The sequence below is a fragment of the Piliocolobus tephrosceles genome, chromosome 1 (assembly GCF_002776525.5).
Source record: "Piliocolobus tephrosceles isolate RC106 chromosome 1, ASM277652v3, whole genome shotgun sequence".
Classification (NCBI taxonomy): Eukaryota; Metazoa; Chordata; class Mammalia; order Primates; family Cercopithecidae; genus Piliocolobus; species Piliocolobus tephrosceles.
The window spans coordinates 89830807-89848879 of NC_045434.1; the positions used below are offsets into that span (position 1 = coordinate 89830807).

General features: G+C 42.6%; 2 protein-coding genes across 2 annotated transcripts in view; both read right to left on the reverse strand.

Moving 5' to 3' along the window:
- Positions 1-4720, reverse strand: part of TCHH (trichohyalin) — an 8325-nt gene extending 3605 nt beyond the window's left edge. The window contains 3 exon segments of the mRNA XM_026447779.1: positions 1-2363; positions 3227-3394; positions 4675-4720. The exon segment at positions 1-2363 is cut by the window's left edge and continues 1311 nt beyond it. Coding sequence (XP_026303564.1) covers positions 1-2363; positions 3227-3364 — 2501 coding nt within the window. The 5' untranslated portion in view covers positions 3365-3394; positions 4675-4720.
- Positions 4721-13653: 8933 nt separating this feature from the next.
- LOC111543570 (pseudouridine-5'-phosphatase-like) lies at positions 13654-14214 on the reverse strand. The gene is made up of 2 exons (XM_023213545.1): positions 14106-14214; positions 13654-13976 (listed from the first exon to the last, which is right to left on the reverse strand). Exons 1-2 carry the CDS (start codon positions 14212-14214, stop codon positions 13654-13656), a joined length of 432 nt encoding a protein of 143 aa, XP_023069313.1.
- Positions 14215-18073: the final 3859 nt, after the last annotated feature.

Genomic DNA, 18073 nt, shown 5'->3' on the forward strand with positions numbered 1-18073 from the left:
CGTCTTCTTTTCTCCCGTTCCTCTCTCAGCAGCTGCTCTTCCTCCTGTTGTAGCTGCTCTTCCTCGCGGTATTGTCTCTCCTGCTCCTGGCGCCTTCTCTTCTCGCGCTCCTCTCTCTGCAACTCCTCCTCCTCCTGCTGCTGCAGCTGCTGTTCCTTTCTCAGCTGCCCTCGTAGGGCTGGCTTGGCGTACAGCGTGTGGTGGCGTCTCTTCCTTTCTTCTTCTAGTTGCCACCTCCATTTTTGGTCGCGGCGCTGCTCCGGGCTTCGCTTCCTCTCCTGATCCTCCTGGGAGCCGTACCCCTCTTCCTGGAGCTGCTGGGCACGCTCCCGCCGCTGGAGCTGCTCCTCTTCCTCCAGGAACTGCAGCTGCTCCTCTTCCTCCAGGAACTGCAGCTCTTTCTCCCTTTCGCGACGCTGGCGGCGCTGCTGCTCCTTCTCCTCCTCCTCCTGGAGAAACCGTTGTTCCCGCTGCTGGCGCTCCTCGGCTCTCAGCTGCCTCTCCCGCTGAGGCAATGAGGGCCTGGCCGACAGCCTCTGACGGCCCCTCTGGCGCTCTTCCTCCGCCTGCCACTGCCAAGTGAAGTCCCGGCGCTGCTCCTCTTCCTGCTGCTGCCGGCGAGCCGGTTCCTCCTCCTGCCATTGCAGCTCACGCTCCCGGCGCCGCCTCTTTTCCTCCTGCTCTTGACGGCGCCTCTGTCCTTCCTGCTTGCGAGGCCTCGAGTAGACTTTGCTTTGCCGTGCGTCGGCCTCGCTTTCTAGCTGCCACTGCCACTTCGGGGTCTGGCTCTTAATCCGCTCCCGGGCCTGTTCCTGCTCCTCCTCAGCCAGCTCCTGCTCGCGCCTCAGCCACTGCTGGCGCCTCTCTTCCAGCTGCTCGCGCCTCTCCTCCTGCTCGAGTCTCTCCTCCTCCTCGCGCTTCAGCCGCTGCTCGCGCCTCTCTTCCTGCTCGCGCTTCAGCCGCTGCTCGCGCCTCTCCTCCTGCTTGAACCTCTCCTCCTCCTCTTCGCGCTTCAGCAGCTGATCGCGCCTCTCCTCCTGCTCGCGCTTCAGCCGTTGCTCGCGCCTCTCCTCCTGTTCGCGCTTTAGCCACTGCTCGCGCCTCTCCTCCTGCTCGCGCCTCTCCTCCTCCTCGCGCTTCAGCAGCTGCTCGCGCCTCTCTTCCTCCTCCTGGCGCTTCAGCTGCTGCTGGCGCCTCTCCTCCTGCTGGCGCCTCTCCTCCTCCTGCTCGCGCTTCAGCCGCTGCTCGCGCCTCTCCTCCTGTTCGCGCTTCAGCCACTGCTCGCGCCTATCGTGCTGGAGCCTCTCCTTCTCCTCGCGCTTCAGCAGCTGCTCGCGACTCTCTTCCTCCTCCTGGCGCTTCAGCCGCTGCTCGCGCCTCTCCTGCTGCTCCTCGCGCTTCAGCCAATGCTCGCGCCTCTCCTCCTCCTGCTCGCGCTTCAGCCGCTCCTCGCGCCTCTCCTCCTCCTCCTCGCGCTTCAGCCCATCGCGCCTCTCCTCCTGCTCGCGCTTCAGCCGCTGCTCGCGCCTCTCCTGCTCGCGCCTCTCCTCCGCCTGCTCGCGCCTTAGTTGCTGCTCGCGCCTCTCCTCCTCCCTCTTGCGCCTCAGCCTTTGCTGCTGCTGCTCTTCTGCCTGGCGCTCCCTCTTCAGCTCTTGCCGCTCCAGCTTCTGTAGCTGCTCTTCTTCCTCCTGGAGCTCTCTTTGCAGCTGCGGCTCTTCTTCCTGCAGCTTCTCTTCCTGCCGCAGCACTCTCTCGCGCTTCCTCCACTCTTTCTCTTCTTCCTCCTGGAGCACTCTTTCTTGCCGCTCTCGCCTTTGCTGCTGCTTCTCCTCGCGGCGCTCCCTCCTCAGCTCCTGCAGCTCCCGCCTTCGTTGTTGCTCTTCATCTGGAAACGCCTCAGTTTCGTGACCCTTGCACCTCTGCAGCTGCTCTTCCTCTGCACGGCGCTCTTCCTGTTCTTTCCATTCTCGCCTTTGCCGCCATAGCTCCTCGTCACGGCGCTGCCTGTCGCGCTCCTCAAGTCGCTCTTGTTTCTCACTTTGCTCCTCTCCCTCAGCGAGCTCCCTCTCCTGTTCCTGCCTCTTCTGCCTGCGTCGTTGCCCAGGTTCTTCTTCCAGTTGTCTGTCCCGGGACTCGAATCTCCTTTGGTCTTCTTCTTGCCTGCGATCTTGTAACAGGCTCACCTTTCCGTCACACCGGGCTCGCTTCTCCTCATCCAGTCCCGTGGCCTGGCCGAGAGCATAGTAACAAGCTTGAGCCACTTTGAAAATAAATAGGAGGAATTCGTTGAAATCGACACGCCCATTACGGTCACGATCCAGAAGTTCCAGGATCAGATCTACCGTCTTGGGGTCATGTGGTCTCTGTAAAAAAGATGAAAAAAAATTTTACAATGTACTATCTACAGGTGATAAAATTGTTTTCACACATGATATATTTTATGCTATGCTGACATTCAAGAGACATTCAGAGCAATTAGAAAAATGTCCAGTGTGTTATCAAGTCTCGTCCCCGTGTAAAATGTGAACCCTCATTTTAAAGCATATATTCGTTTGAAATTTTTGCAGCTCGTAATTTAGTGCTGACCAAACTGGAGGATGTAGGAAGAGAGACACAGAGTAGAATAATGGATAAGCCTACGCACCTTAGAGGCAGAGCTTGAGGTGAAGATTCAAAACAGCCTCGTGAACTTGTGTGTAAAATTAACAAAGCTACTCAACCTCAAGAAAGAATAACACAAGTTCGCTTTAATTGGGTAAGAATGAACTCACCCTTGAGAGAGATACAATGGAAATTTATGAAGATTTGCAGTAGCCATTTCTGCCTGAAGCAGCTAGTACTCTTGATTTGGTTTCTATTCCACATTAGAAAACAGAACAAAACATTTACGGGTAGCACCATTTTAGTAGAGATCAGGCTGATCTCAGTTTTGAAATTTGAAAACAAATTTAAGTTCCTCCAAGTCTAGTTTGATTTGACATCTTTTGTGGTAATGTCCCATGAAGAGCTCATTCACGTGGCCATGCAGTCAAGTACATGATATACTTTATTATTCAGACTGCAATGCCAAGTTAGTACCTTCTGACTCAGAAATGAATGGGGGATGTAGTGTAGATCTGTCGTGGTGTAAAATGAATATAAAGCCACCATTCCTTGCTCTGGTCTCCTCTGAGAATAAATCTCAGAGCCTCAAGTCAATAGATCTCATTTTCTTGTTAGTTCTTACCTGAAGGACAGCTCCAAATTCCCTTTCGAGGAGGTTCTTCAGGTCTTTCTTAGTTAATGCTGCTCCATCACAATCATGTGAGACATATTGATTGAAAATTTCAGTGATGTCACAGATGCTTCTCAGAAGTGGTGACATTTTTTTTCTTTCCTTCAAGTTCAAGTAAACCTAGAACAATAAAACAAGATCCAAAATCAAAATCCCGTTTCTGCTCTTGGGAAAGTTTCATTCACACCATTTCAGGCAGATACCTAAATAATTTGAATTTACAGCAGTATTTTCCACCTGGACTTTCAGAGCATTTTAATCTTTGAATATTGTATCAGAAAGAGAAAGAGTGATCCTGAGAAATTCCAAGCCAGGGAATCATCTTCAGACTGTCCTGTTGTCAGTTTTTGATGGTCCACCCAATGTGGATTATCTGTCCTTTTCTTCTCTCTTTCTTCCAGCTCTCCACCATATTTCAGAGTAGAAAATAAAGAGAAGAGTGCAGAAATTAAAATTTTATATATTTCTACACACCTTCCTTTAAAGTTGAGCAAAGAGGACAGGTAAAACCCAAAAGGTGAAGGAAGACTTGAGAATATCTTAAATTGGTTAGAGGCCATGTCAGCAAAACATTTAGAAGAAGATAGAACAATGAAAAGAGAGTATGAATGATTCCCCAACATTATAGTCCATAAAGGATTTAGGAACTCTTATAGAATATAATTCATAAGTCAACAATTCAAAGATTAAATAGTACTTCTTCCTAGTCAAAAGATGACATTGTAACATTCAGATACACACGTGCAGAAAACAGAGAGTGTATGTTACCCGCCTCAACTCAGATTTAGTACAGATATTCGGATACTGAAGTATTGAAAGCTTCTGAGAGGTCCTTTCTAAACCAAACTGAATCCAGAAAACTGAATGATATTGGTTTTGTTAAACCCAAATGCATCATTGGAATCTTGGCTTTTTATAAAACATTAGCCAGCAGTAGATCGATGTTATAAGAATACATAGAATGACTTTGCTGGTGGAATATGTCTAGTGGATCATCTAGCTAACTTCTTTATGTACTTCTCAACTCCAATACCTTAAATACTGTGACTGTATGAAGATGGCCCATATTAGGTAGAACCAATGTAAAAGAGAAGAGAACAGAAGGGTAACAAACTTTTGAGATAGCAGTTTTTAGGAAGATGAACCCTATCAGAGCCCACATGATCATCCTTGATGTGCAAAAGTATAGAGTTCAGAGCCCAGGGAGAAGGGCCATACTTCAGTTCAAGTGATGGCTCCAACTATAAGAAGATGGGATAGAGTTAGTGAAAGTTTATTTATCCCTGCAAAATACTGATACCTTCTGGTACATAGAATCTCCCCCCATATCCCAACATCTGAAGTAGCTATAAAAATGGAGAATCATAAAGAAGACCACGATCCCACAGAATGGGACTTACCCACTTCACCAGAGGAAGAAGTTGAGTGCTCGCTGACACCACGGGCAAGTGTACTGGGTAACTGGGAGCTGGGCCTTTTATAGGGATTTTAATTGTGCCCTGGAAAGCAACTTGGGAAGGAGACACCCACTCTGTGGGATGGCCTGATTCATTCCTAACCAAGCCCAGCTCCACCTCTGTCTCCACAAATGGCTTGTTTATCTCACTATTTGCTCACGTAGCTATTTGGCATGAGGTTCACAGACCTTGCCTCCTGACAGTCATGGTACTGGCCCCACCTAACATGAGAGGGTAGAATATTTGGCAGAATCTCCAATTTTCTTTAATTGTTAAAACTAAATTAAATGATAAAACAAAGGTATTAAATGTTCACAATCTGAATTGATTATTACTTCATTACAAAGGAGTAAACTCTAAGCCATTTGCTTTGTAAAAGATACAATCTCTAGTTTGGGATTAAGCAGAAACTTTGAAATAAACTGATGAAAACCAATTAATTTCTCCATGGGATGTGACAGTCCATGGTAAGCTGCTCATAAGCCGTGCCAGAAGCTGTTGCTTCAATTCTAGGGCAATGAGAGAGAAGTAAAGAATTGGTTAGTTTCTTATCTAAAAATGCAGGTGGGAAAAATTTTTACATTTGTTTCCCGGATCTTATGATGGTTTTCCTAAAGATTGGATACTGCCTCCTTAGTAAACAGTTTGGAAGGATACCTTAGAAATATATTTTTATTAAACTGTTCATAAGAAAATTTGAAATCTGTGAAATTTCGTTCTTGGAGACATTAAACCTAAATGAAGTTTGTTCATTAGTTTTTCTCGTTAGCATATTGATGCCCCTGGGGAAAAAGAGCTGGTGTAATGCATTATTGTAGATATAATCATCCTGCTCAGCCTAAGTTACTAATGGTTATGACACCTAAACACTTGAGTCTGCTTCTCCTGGAAGCACATTGAGGTAATCGGTCATTCTAGCCCATTATATCCATCAGGACTTTCTCAATCTGGCTGATCATTTGCAAATTTCAGTGCTGTTTTATTGTAAGGAATTGGATTTTATCCATGGTTGTCAGTGACTTCCATCCTTACATTTCAGACTATGTGAAACTTTGGTTCATAATTTATGAAGACTATTAAATGATTCAATGGCTTCTCTGCACTTTTGTCTCCTCCTTTGTCCAACAGAGGCAAGTATTGGTTTTCTGAATTTTGAGGCAATTGTAGGATCCTTCAATGGCTTGAGTGAAAGTTTGGAATCTAAATCTTGATGGCTATTTCTTTATTTGCAGATTGGTCCAAATGATAATGGAGTTGAACTCTATTTGCCCCCTCACTTGCTGCCATCCCAGATGTGGGGTACAGAGGAAGGTAGAAGTGACAGGGAGTGGGAAGACAATTATAAGCAAGGCTAATTTCTGCCTCTTAAGGACTTCAACACTGAAGTTTACGATTTAGTGGTTTTCCTAGGACTGTCAGAACTGTCACTATTTCTTGGGCTAAGTTAGCAAACTTGATGTGGCAACTCCTTGGTGAAGGGTGAAGACTTCTCATTTTTCCCCTTCTTTTTAGGGTTTTATGCAGCTCTCTTACTCTTTGGATTCTAAGATAGGACCATCATTAGCACTGATCACACTGCACTGCAATCATGTGATCACGGAAGCTCACTCTCTCACAGAGGACACTAGCCTTTTGTATGAGTGTTCTCCAAGGAATAACCTAGGCAAGGCCTGCCTTATGTCTGCTTTTGTTTGTATCCTCCTGTGTGTGATCTATTGGGAAGCCTCAGCTCAGGTGATGGGATGCATTTGCATGACTCCATTACTTTCCTATAGTGAATAAACCCTAAAGGGAACTGGAAAGTGTTAGGTTCCATGAAATAAAGCCCGAAAAGTAGTATTAACCATTCTAAAATTGTAGTTAGAATGGCAATCCCCCCCACTACTATGCTTTTGAACAGCCTTGAAAAAATACCCCAAATTGCATTTATTATAACAGAAAAACCCTTTCTCCTCTCTGAATGAAGCTAGATCTTAAATTCAGTGATGGTTCTCCTACCCACTTTTATTTAAAGTCAGTTCAGCATAAGGGAAAATATTTAAAAACCTGCATAACCCTAAGAGAATTGGCCTCCCTTCCTGCTCTTGGTCCATCATCAGAAAGGTTGTAAAGTAGATTCAGATGCTAAATCCAAAATCAAGTTTGAAATTCTCCTGGTGAAGTATCTTCATTGCTATATAATGTTCTTTCATTTTACACACTGTCATTATTTGAGAATATCATTTTAAAAGCAGTCTGTAAAATAAGGTTTGGACAAGGAAATAGTTTCCATGGCTTTCTAGTTTTTCAAAATGTTGGTAAATGCTAAAGAATGTAGAAAATTATATCAAATGCTAACAAATTGGTTCAATCTATTTTTGGTTAAGACCAACTGGGAATTCTTGGAATGTAGTAGTGTTCCTTTACTGTGGACCATCAAAAAATAAAAATATTGTTATAATCTGAAAGAGCTCCATACAAAAAGCTCCAATATCAGTCTTTTTTAAGACTGGAGACTGAGACGCTGAAAGGTCAGAGAATACTACTGACCGGCCCAGGAATGACCTGGGTGATCCTGCTCCATTTCTGCAAGAATGCTCTTCTTTATCAGTCCAGAGCACAGCTATAGTATTATCCCGGCACTTGACGTTGAGACTTGAGTTCTTTATTACAGAGGAATTGAAAAGAGAAAATGAAATTTATATCACTTAGATGCTTTAATATTATATCAATATGAAGCCTTGTCACTTTTTGACATCCTGTGGCGTTTACCTAGCCCAGGCTTTGACTCAGCTCAACTGGATAACTTCCAGAGTGAAAATTTAGATAAAGCAGAGAAGGTTCTATTGTCATCTTTAGCCTAATGTACTTCTCCAGAACCCAGTATAAACTATGGTGTGGACACTCTGGGAAAGTGTTCAAAGTAGGGTGATTCTACATGGCTTTGAAAAAGTGTAAAGTACTTCAAACACCTCTCCATCAAAGACTTCTTAAAAAAATTATGTGTTAAATCTTTCAAGTTTTCTGATCATTTCTTTTTATTCATTGACCCACCTCCTAGACCTCACCTCTGCCAGTCTAAAACCTAATATAATTTATTCTAGGCCCCAGAGAAGTTCCATCTCCTCTCCAAAACCTTCTTTGACCTTTACACGCAATGATCTTTTTATTAAAAATTTCCCCCCACAGCATACATAGTCAGCATTATACAATCTAGTACTAGTTAATGTGTAATTTTCATATTCTTCTCTAGTTTAATGGGTGCTTGTTTTGTGTTCTCAATTAGGTTTTAAGTTGCTTGAAAGTAGTGCTATATCTTTTATTTCTACTAGATGTTTTAAAAAATGCTTGCTGATATGATATAATTTTATTGCATTGTGGCAGTTTAAATGACCAACAGGCTAGAATGAGATGAATCACTTGTTCTGGGATGGACCATCTGTTTGCATGATGACTTGGGGATGAGGGTACTCTCCTTAATAAAAGTCAGCCCTTCTGGGGCCTCTTTCTAGTTTCACCACTTATAGGACAGATGACAGAGGAGACAGTAGTCCACCTCCCTCTGCCTTCCCTGATGCCCATTGCTTCATCCCACTGTTAAATGAGGAACTGTAAGATATGAATCCCTTCCTCAGAGGGGAGCTGTGATAATTGCAGCTTGTAAAGCATTTTGTGATTCTTAGATATAAAAGAGCTAATTATTATGATCATTAATAATCCTTAATTTTTATCTTCTTTAAGGTAAATTACCCTTACTTTAATTACACCCCCACCCTGGTTGTAATTATACCTCTGAGAGTCAGCAGATGCTTTCATCTTACGTCATGCCTTGCAGGGTGACTGGGCACGGGTGCCAGGGAGGGCATTTCTACCATCTACCTGCTCCTGCTCTCACCTGGAGTAGCAGAGGGCTTCTGGCTGTCTTTGTTGTTAAACTGGTTATAGATTTCAAGTGATTTGTATTCTCTGTTCTATAACAGTATCTTTATCCTAACCAGCAGCTCCTCAGTTTCACGGAGACACACTAAATGGTACAAAATAATTTTTATCATTTGACCAATATTGTGAATTAAGGAAGCAGGTATCTTTCACTGGGCCGTAGAGGCTTTATGGTGTCTGTTATAAAGAGGTTTTCAACTGCAGTATGAAAGAAGGGTCATAGCTCCTCAAGGGTAGAGGTGCTGTGTGACATTCCAGATTTTTCTTGGACTTAGATGCGGTTCTAATAGAATTGTAAGTTACTCTTTGGGATAAGAGGATTTGTATGTGAAGAACTGAAAAAAAATGTTTTTGAGAGAGATTTTGCTTCTGACAAAAAGGCATACCATAAAAAGGCTGGAACTGAGGCTTCACACATAATACATACTTTGGGTGTGGGAATTAAGGCCATGGCCTCCCAAATGTGGAAAAGAGCATAGGCAGGCATGTGTCTGTCTAGCTTGAAATGTTTTCTTCAGGTCCAGACATCCCATAACTGCTTCATATCATGATGTAATTATTCAGTCCTAATCTTGGGTGTTTCAGCACCATGAATCCTACTCTGTCCCTGAAGTAAGGATGGCAGTGGAACAAGGCAGCAGGGTGGATGGCAGTGCTGAGTGTTGGCCTTCCTTCTGATCCTTCCTCTCAGAGCTGTGCATGCTTCTCTGGAGCTCTGCCTTCCCTGTCTGCCTCAGCATCTTTCTTTCAGTTTCTTTTCTTTCCTTATTTCCTCTTCTCTTGTCTTTTTAAATTTCTCTTTTCCCATCCTGCTCTCAAACCATTTAATCTCAGGTAGGGAAATAGGAGAGGGATGAGGAGACCTCAAGGGGAACCAGTCAAGGTCTGTGTCCCTTTCCCTCAAGTGAGGATCTGATTGAGTTCATAGTAGTATTGGTAAAGAAGCAGAAAATTGACTGTGTCCTTCTTGGTTCTTCTCTCAGTGAGTCTCTCTTGGTCCACAAGCATTTATTGAGCCCTCTGTTCTACTGTAGGCATTGTTCATGGTAGCAAGAAGCACTCCACCCTACCTCCCGATGTTTTGAAGTGGGATATGTTATGGTAAGAAAGGTTTAATTCCAAAAATAAGACTGATATTGGTATTTTCTTGTACATGCTATAATTTTTTGTAATAATTAGAAAAACAAACAAACCCAACAACAGTGGTTACCTATAGGGAGAGGGATGGGGAAGTGCCTTTTTACTGCATACTTTCTTCTACTTTTTAATATTTAAGCCATGTGAATATGTTACCTATTACAAATTAAATACATAGAATCATTTAAAATAAAAGTTTGATTCCAAGAGAAAGGAGATGAAATAAAGAGAAGACAAGAATGTACTTTATTTACTCAGTTTATATTGTACCTGGCAGGACACTTTGCGCTTAATACATTTTTAATAAAATTTTTGTAAGTGTAATAAAGTTAAATGGCCCTTAAAAAACCTTAACAGTCACTAAAGTGGTTGTACAATAAATGTTAGTCTTTTAGCTATTTTGTCAGATGTATGGTTAGAACTTTACAGATTTTTTTCTGAGGCTCTTCCTTGTCTGCAGATGAAGAGTGTTGTCGGTGCTGCTTCTCTGGGTGTCTGACCAAGCCCAGTCTTGCTCTGGGCTCTCAGTGGGCTCAGTGTTAGCTCTGGGCAGAGGGTGAACCACTAATAGTTCATCTACAACCAGATCTTTGAGAGTATTTCCTAAATTATAAAAAACAAATGCTTTTGGCAGCACAAATTTGATCTTTGAAGTGAACCACATCCTATAGATATGACAAGTGGGGAATAATTACAACTTCTCATAAGGTCAAAATTCAGTTATTCTAATATAAATGTAGTCCATACTTTCAGGGCCAACATTTCAAAATTAGTCTTTAAAATTTCTTTTCTTGTGTTTTTCAAGGTACAAAACTCTTTGAAAGTCTCTGAATACAAGCCCTAGATACTGATTTCATCATTCTAGATAATTTATCCTCATCTGTTCCATGAATGTTCACACTGCCTTGCTACTTAGCTAATCAAAAACTTTCATTAAGAACCTGATAAATGGAAGGTGAAAGTGTATAGAGCATTGGAAAAGACCCATTCAAGGCATTCAGAAGGTATGATATAGTTATATATATAGTTATAATGTTAGGTTATAATCCACAAGTTGCTCTACAAGGAAAAAGGGACTACTGCTGGGTGAAGTGGTGTAGGACGGCTTCAGGGAGGAGATGGGAGTTGTTCTGGATAGGGTGAGTGGATTTCAGGCAGGCCAAGTGAAACAGAGACATTCCAGGCAGTGTGAGGAAAGATGGGGAGTAGAAATGGGCAAAGCATATTTTGAGAAAAAGAGAGTTGAACAGTCAGACTGTAGTGGAGACTTTATCACTCTGGCAAAAGGCCATGTTGCCCTGATCCTTTCAAGGGTTGACCTTGCAGAAGAAAAAGTTGATTTCAACCCTCCATCCATTCAGGAAGAAAGGAATTGAATACAGTAAGATGCAGGTTCCATGAAAGCAGTTCCACTTATGTTTTGTTTGCTGTTGTGTTCCCAGTGGCAGAGAGCAGGCCCTCAGGAAATATTTGTTAATTGAAAGAATGAATGAATTGCATGTATTTATCATATACAAGACTATATGCAAATGCCGTGACTAGAGAGTAGCCCTGTAAGAGTTCAGAAGAAGTCACTTTTTGATAGCGGGATTGGGAAGAAGAGATGGAGTAGAAAAGGAACACTTGAGAGAAGTAGCAATAAACCGTAAGATGGAGAGTGGGTACAATTTTATTTAAAAAAATCTTTCTGAAAGCACCAAATGATTGGCTAGACTGTCGGCACAAAACAGGTAGGAGTGAGGATGGGGAAGGCAAGAGCAGTCTATTAATATTTGGTAGGATATTAATATTAAAATTATCCTACTTCTTCCTACACTGGCCTGATCAGTACGGTATTTTAGAGATTAAAAATAGAGGTTGGAGAAATGATTTTTGCCACGGGACTGGTTTCATATCTGTATCTTAAAAGCAATTCCAAGAGTATCATCTGAGCCAGCCTGAACTTCCTCTGCTATTATTATTCAAATAAGGATTTGAATAAGCAGAATTTGCCTCAGTGAGGAAACTGCCTGGGGCATCAGCCTAGGAGAGGGTAAGTGAACTGGTTTTGCCCACATGTATTCAATGGCTTATGAAAGAGACCTCATCTTTTCTTCTTCTTCTTCTTCTTCTTCTTTTTTTTTTTTTTTTTAACATATGTTACAAAATTTTGTTAAACTAATTCAATTTGTGAGGGAAACTGTAGGACATTACAACTGGTTTGAAGGAGAATTCAAAGTGCAGAAATGCATACAGGCCATCAGGAATGAGGAAATGGGCTGGGTGCAGTTGCTCATGCTTGTAATCTCAACACTTTGGGAGACCCAAGCAGGTGGATCACTTGAGGTCATGAATTCGAGATTAGCCTGGCCAAAATGGTGAAACCCTGTCTCTACTAAAAATACAAAAATTAGCCAGGTGTAGTAGTGCATGCTTGTAGTCCCAGCTACTTGGGAGGCCAAGGCAGGAGAATTTCTTGAACCCGGGAGATGGAGGTTGCAGTGCGCCAAGATCATGCCACTGCACTCCAGCATGGTGACAGAGTGAGACTCCATCTCAGAAAAGAAAAAAGGAAAAAAGGAATGAGCAAATGAATTTGCTAAAGTGATGCACAATCAATCAATAGCCAGGGCCTGTCATCCACAGTGACTCCACCAGACGCACACATGCATTCCTACGGTATGTCCACAACTTCCAGAGTTGAAGAGTAGCTCAAGGATGTCAAAGGGCAGAGGCCACGGGGAATGGCTGAGCCACAATTGAGCAGCGCTTCTTCACTCCCCATTTCCAAGGCTATCACCATTTTTCTCTGACAAATCATAGACAAATTCTAAAGACTGAGTAAATCTATAAAAGTGAATAATCACAGAAGTGCAATGTCTGATCAATGATTCCAAAATTGTTCATGGGCACTCAGTCTCACTAAGCACACATTCTGAAATCAAATTCTATTTCTATACAAAAAGTGTAGGCCATCAGTGTTCTTAAATGAGGCAAATGGGTATTGTGAGGTAGAAAACATTCTCCAATGTGGATAAAGATGTAGATACCAGATAAATGCTACAGTTGTGTTCACACTAACAACAAATTATAGATGATGTGGCTCAGAGTCAGTCAATAAAGTGAAAATCCAGAGATATTCTGAGGTCACAGAAGGAATTTTAATGTTAGCTAATAAGGAGAAATATTTCTTAGTGCTCACCAAAAATGACTTTCCCACTCAGATCGCAAACCAGCCAGAACTATCATCTCACTTTGTCAGTTGCCATTGCATGTTGACATGAACACCGAGGAGAGTGATGTGGATAATCGATATAAATATACGTATAATACATACATATGTACACATGAAGCATATACTTACGTGCATACATAGTTTACATTTTTCTAGCCAGGGTTTCAGAAAAACTAGAACAAAAGAGAAATCATGTTCCATTTTGTCTTGGAAAAGTATACATCTTACATATACAGACATGCATATATCTACACACATATACATGTAATGCCTATATGCATATGAACATACTGATACATATATATGTGCATGTACATTCACTTTATCACATATTCCATCAGCTTGGTTTTTGAGATGGTAATTCAAGTTCAATCTTTGTTCTGGGCTTTGTTTTTGTCTCTACTAAGTTTCTCTCAGCTGTCAAGCTACATTTCATCAACATTTTAGAGTGGGGCAAGCCAACGCAGGATGGAAAGGCAAACCTTAGGAGGCTAAAATCACTGTGCAGCCTGGGATTTGGGAGTTGCTGATTTCTTTCCCTTTCCCCCAGCAGTGTGGACCATGAGAGTGGGCTGGGGGTGGAGCAAACCAAACAGCTCAGGCTGGAAGTCCTTCAGGGAATTCAGCACCAGGGTGGCCTTTCTCCTCAAGTCTCAGCTCAAGTTTCTGTCTGGAACCATGACCACCTGCATCCCGGTTGCCAGGGTAACCTCCACCTCATTGAGAGCATCTTCAAAGACAAGGCACTTCTCCATAGGAGGACAGGGAGAGAACCTCTTGGCATAAGCTAGGAGGATGTTGGGGTCTGGCTTGCTGTGCTGGACTTTGGGGTCATCTCCAAGCATGATGTGAGAAAACAAGCTGAAGAACTCCTTGTGTTGGTTTGCCTTCATCTCCAATGAGGCAGACCCTGAGCTGGTGGCCATGGCAAACGGGATGCTGTGTTTCTGCAGGTGGACGATGAATTTCTCAGCCCCTGACATGAGCACAGCTATAGGGAACACTTCCTTTAACTCTGTTTGGCTTTCTTCCACCAGCTCCTCCTTGGACATCAGGAGCTGCAAGATGTCTATTATAATCTGTGCTGCCTCTAATGCCTACTTACCCATTACCAGGGACTTTACATCCCAGCTGTATTTCTTTTCATAGCAATTGCATATTTCTTGAAACACCACCGAATATAGCCATTCAGTATCCAGAAGAAGGCCATCCATGTCAAAGACGAGGTGGGTGATGAGCTGTGGTGAGGGTGTGGGCAGGGGTGCTCCCATGGTGCTGCCTTCTCGGTCTGGGTGGGAGTGAGGAGCAAAGAGACCTCATCTTTTTTTTTTTTGTTTGAGACGGAGTCTCACTCTGTCACTCAGACTAGTGCCGTGGCACGATCTCAGCTCACTGCAACCCCCACCTCCCAGGTTCAAGCGATTCTCCTGCCTCAGCCTCTGGCGTAGCTGGGACTACAGGTGTGTGCCACTATGCCAGGCTAGCTTTTCGTATTTTTAGTAGAGATGGGGTTTCACTGTGTTAGCTGGGATGGAGACCTCACCTTTCTAATCCAAGCATCTGACATATTTCATCCTAATTTCTGCACTGAGCATTATATGATCAATTCGGTCTAATCAAATTTGATAGACATTGGCTCAGGTTCTGAGAACTCAAATATGGCCAAATATACCTCTACCCTGCATCTCCAGTTTAGTGAGGGAGGTTTTGGCCTATGAGATGTGGTGATGGGGACTTTATCTTTTGTTGTGATCATCATTATCATCATCAATCACTATAAGCCAGAAACAGAAGTAATTATTGTCTCTGTTATTTAATTCTTACACCAATCCTGTGTAGTAAGCATGAATAATCTCATTTTGTAGATGGAGAAACTGAGTCTTTGTGATGCTAAGTAACTTACCTAAGGTCAATTAAGTTGGCAAGTGGCAGAGCTGGAATTGGAATCCAGACCTGTCAGCCTCTAAAACCCACACTCTACCATTATTCAATACTACTACTTTAATTCCTTATTACCTGCATGGAGATAATAATAATTTGCTGTGGAAAGTACCAGTTAGAAGGTGTTGTCTTTACCACCCCCACTGTAGTTTGGTGAGTGCTTTTGCCCCTTTTGATGTGGTTAGAACAAACCTGTGCTCTACAGTGGGGTGGCCTCTGCAGCAGGTGCTAGTTTCATGAAAGAGATTGCCCCAGTCACAGGGAACAGAGGTTCATAATATGTAGGAGGCTGGCAGGATTTTATCTCTAATGAAACATGGTGATGATTGGATCAAGACAACTTGACTGCAGCAATATTTTTACTCTGACAACTTTGTGTGAAGAAATCAGACACAGCCAAGACTAGTTTGTGCTACTGATGGCAGTGGAGCAGAGGGTGTCTTCTTATCAGATACCAGCACAGTGACTGCTGACTGTCATATGTGGACCTCGCAGACTTCTAGCTACAGCTTAATTATAATTATTAAGTTTTTACAGGACACTGATTGTATTTCAAAGGGTTTTACGATCCTCTTTTTATTAGTTGTTCCCTATCCAGCCCAGCCTGACAGAAGGGCTACTTCCTCTGCTTTCAGGTGTGGAAATGGGGCCACTCTGAGGTTAAGTTGCCTGTCAGAGGTCACCCAGCGGCTGAGCTTTGGTTCTAACTTGCTGGATTCGACAGATGAGGTCTGCTCCTTTGGGTCAGTCAATTAGTTGATATAGGAGGCATGGAGATTGAGAGCTAATGAAATGGTACCTTATAGATCTGGAAGGTAGTAGATTTTGTGGTTTGAAATTTGTGTTTTGTCTTCCAATGTGAATTTTGCTTTTGCTGTCAAGAATTTGATGAATCAAAAATAGAAGAGTTCTGTCATTCCTCTCTCTCTTCTTGGTTCTCCCTTTTTAATATACCCTCTTTTCCTCTACTATCCAAAAGAAGGAATTGGTCCTGAACAAATGATTCCAAGTTCCAGGCATTTAGAGAAGGGCACAGGTGGTGGGTGGTTCTGATAGTACTCATTAGAGGTCATTGGAGGAACTCAAGGTAACTCTCTTTTGCTTGGAGGTGGTATCATGATAACGTCTTATACTTCATAGATTTCTAGTTAAGACACTAGTATCGTGGGATCTTCCTAGGTATTCAGGTACTTCAGGCTTTAGTTTTAACTAAATTTGGGAACTCGGGATTAAGCAAATTGAAACAAGTTATTTATTTATTTATTTGTTTATTATGCATGTATAGGGTGTATGTGGTGAGTTTCCAAAAGGGGGCTATAGATAAAGCATTTCTGAAACTCGTGGACAACTGACTGTTTCTCCCCTCCCCATCCCCAACCTATCTTCTGATAGTGACATTCTGTAGAACACCCCTGAGAAAATGCAACTGAGCATGCCCCCATCAGACAGGCAGCATGTAGTCCACTTCCTTATTTCTGTGGCTCCTTCCTGGGCTTCGTTCTGTTCCTTGGAGTCATAGAACAGGAGAAAATGCTGTCTCCAAAATTCTCATGGGAAGCACAGGCGAAATATTTTCCTTACTGCATAAACTATTTAGATATGAATTTGTACGCAAACCCAGAAAATAAACTAGATGTCTTCTGAACTGAACTTTTCTTTTTGGCCCTGTCCCATTATACCAACGGTGATGTAATAAGTGAGTTTTGACTATAGGGTATGTGTTAGGACATGTGTTACTGTGAAGATCTTAGGAGCATATATCAAGTGATATATATTGTACCATATTATGGACAATGTCTTGAAATCATTTTTATCAATAATTCAAAATAATAAGAATGGTATTTGTGTATTTTTTTTTGTACAAGATGGCATCAGGATGCAAAACTTAGTCTTTTTCAGCAATTGTTAATTTTTAAATATATTCTAGCTGGCCATGTGGTAAATTGAGAGCCCAGTGGTCTCGGATATGGGTCCAGCTGAGCAATTGCTATTCTCTGTGACCTTATATGAGTCACTTAAACTCTTTGGGCCCCAGGTGTCTGTCTATAAAATTACAACAATGACTCCGGCTTCCTCTCTGGGGTGGAGAGTGGGGTGTGCTAGAAGGAATGAGATCATAAACTGATAGAGGGCTGAACTAAGGTATTTTGAATTTGTAGGAAAAAAGCAAGAGGAGAAATGTCAAGTTTCTGCGTGTTCTTTTTCTTTCTTTAGTCTCTAAACGCAGAATTCTGGGAACAGATCCGTGAACAGAGAGGTGAGGTCAGGAAGAGACTCCTATGTGTGTAATTGGTAGAGCCTTTTCGCTTTCACAAATCTTCATGCCGAACACTGCCTTCCTTGAAACCACTGTGAATGCTGTGAGTTTTGTGTTTTCTTTCCATTATCTGTCAATTGATAATCAGCTTCTGTGACTCTGAGGTATTCAGTCTGATTACTTTACATTTTTGCATTAAATCGTTTTCCTACTATGTGTTATGATTCGGAACAATGTCTCTTCATTACACATTAGTAAATACCCACTTGCTGAAATTCAAAAATGTTGCTGGAGATTTGTTCTTCCATTGGTCTTTTCTTACCATGTGCCCAGGAACTCCAGGACTGGCATATTAGGATATTCTTTATCTCAGACCATCAGGATCTGACATCTCAGCAGCTTTGTGCTGTCAGGAAGACAAGCCATTCAGTTTTCTACTGTGCTTGTGCTATCACAATGCCCATTTTCAGAGCATAAGATGGAGGCAGAGGTTGGAAGGACTTGCCTGAGGCCACATGATGACTCAAAAGCACAAGAGAGAAAGAGGGATGTGAGTGAGAGATTCTTCCCTCCTGACCTCACTCCCAGATCCTACGCCTTTTAGTCCATTCCTTCCCATGGACCTACCTGCTTGGAAATCAGGTTCCAAAGTTGTTTTGTTACCCTCTCCCAACAATGTTAATCTTTGATGTAATTCATTTATCTAAAGCACCATTTACCCCATTATCTCCTTGTGGTTCTCACTTACTTGCCAAGAGTTTCCCACTTCTCTTCCTACTTAAGTACTAATACGAGTTTCAGTAGGTGCAACTCTTTTACTTACCCCAATTTCTCTGGGCTCTGGTCCCTGTGTCAGAGGCTTGGGATAATATGTC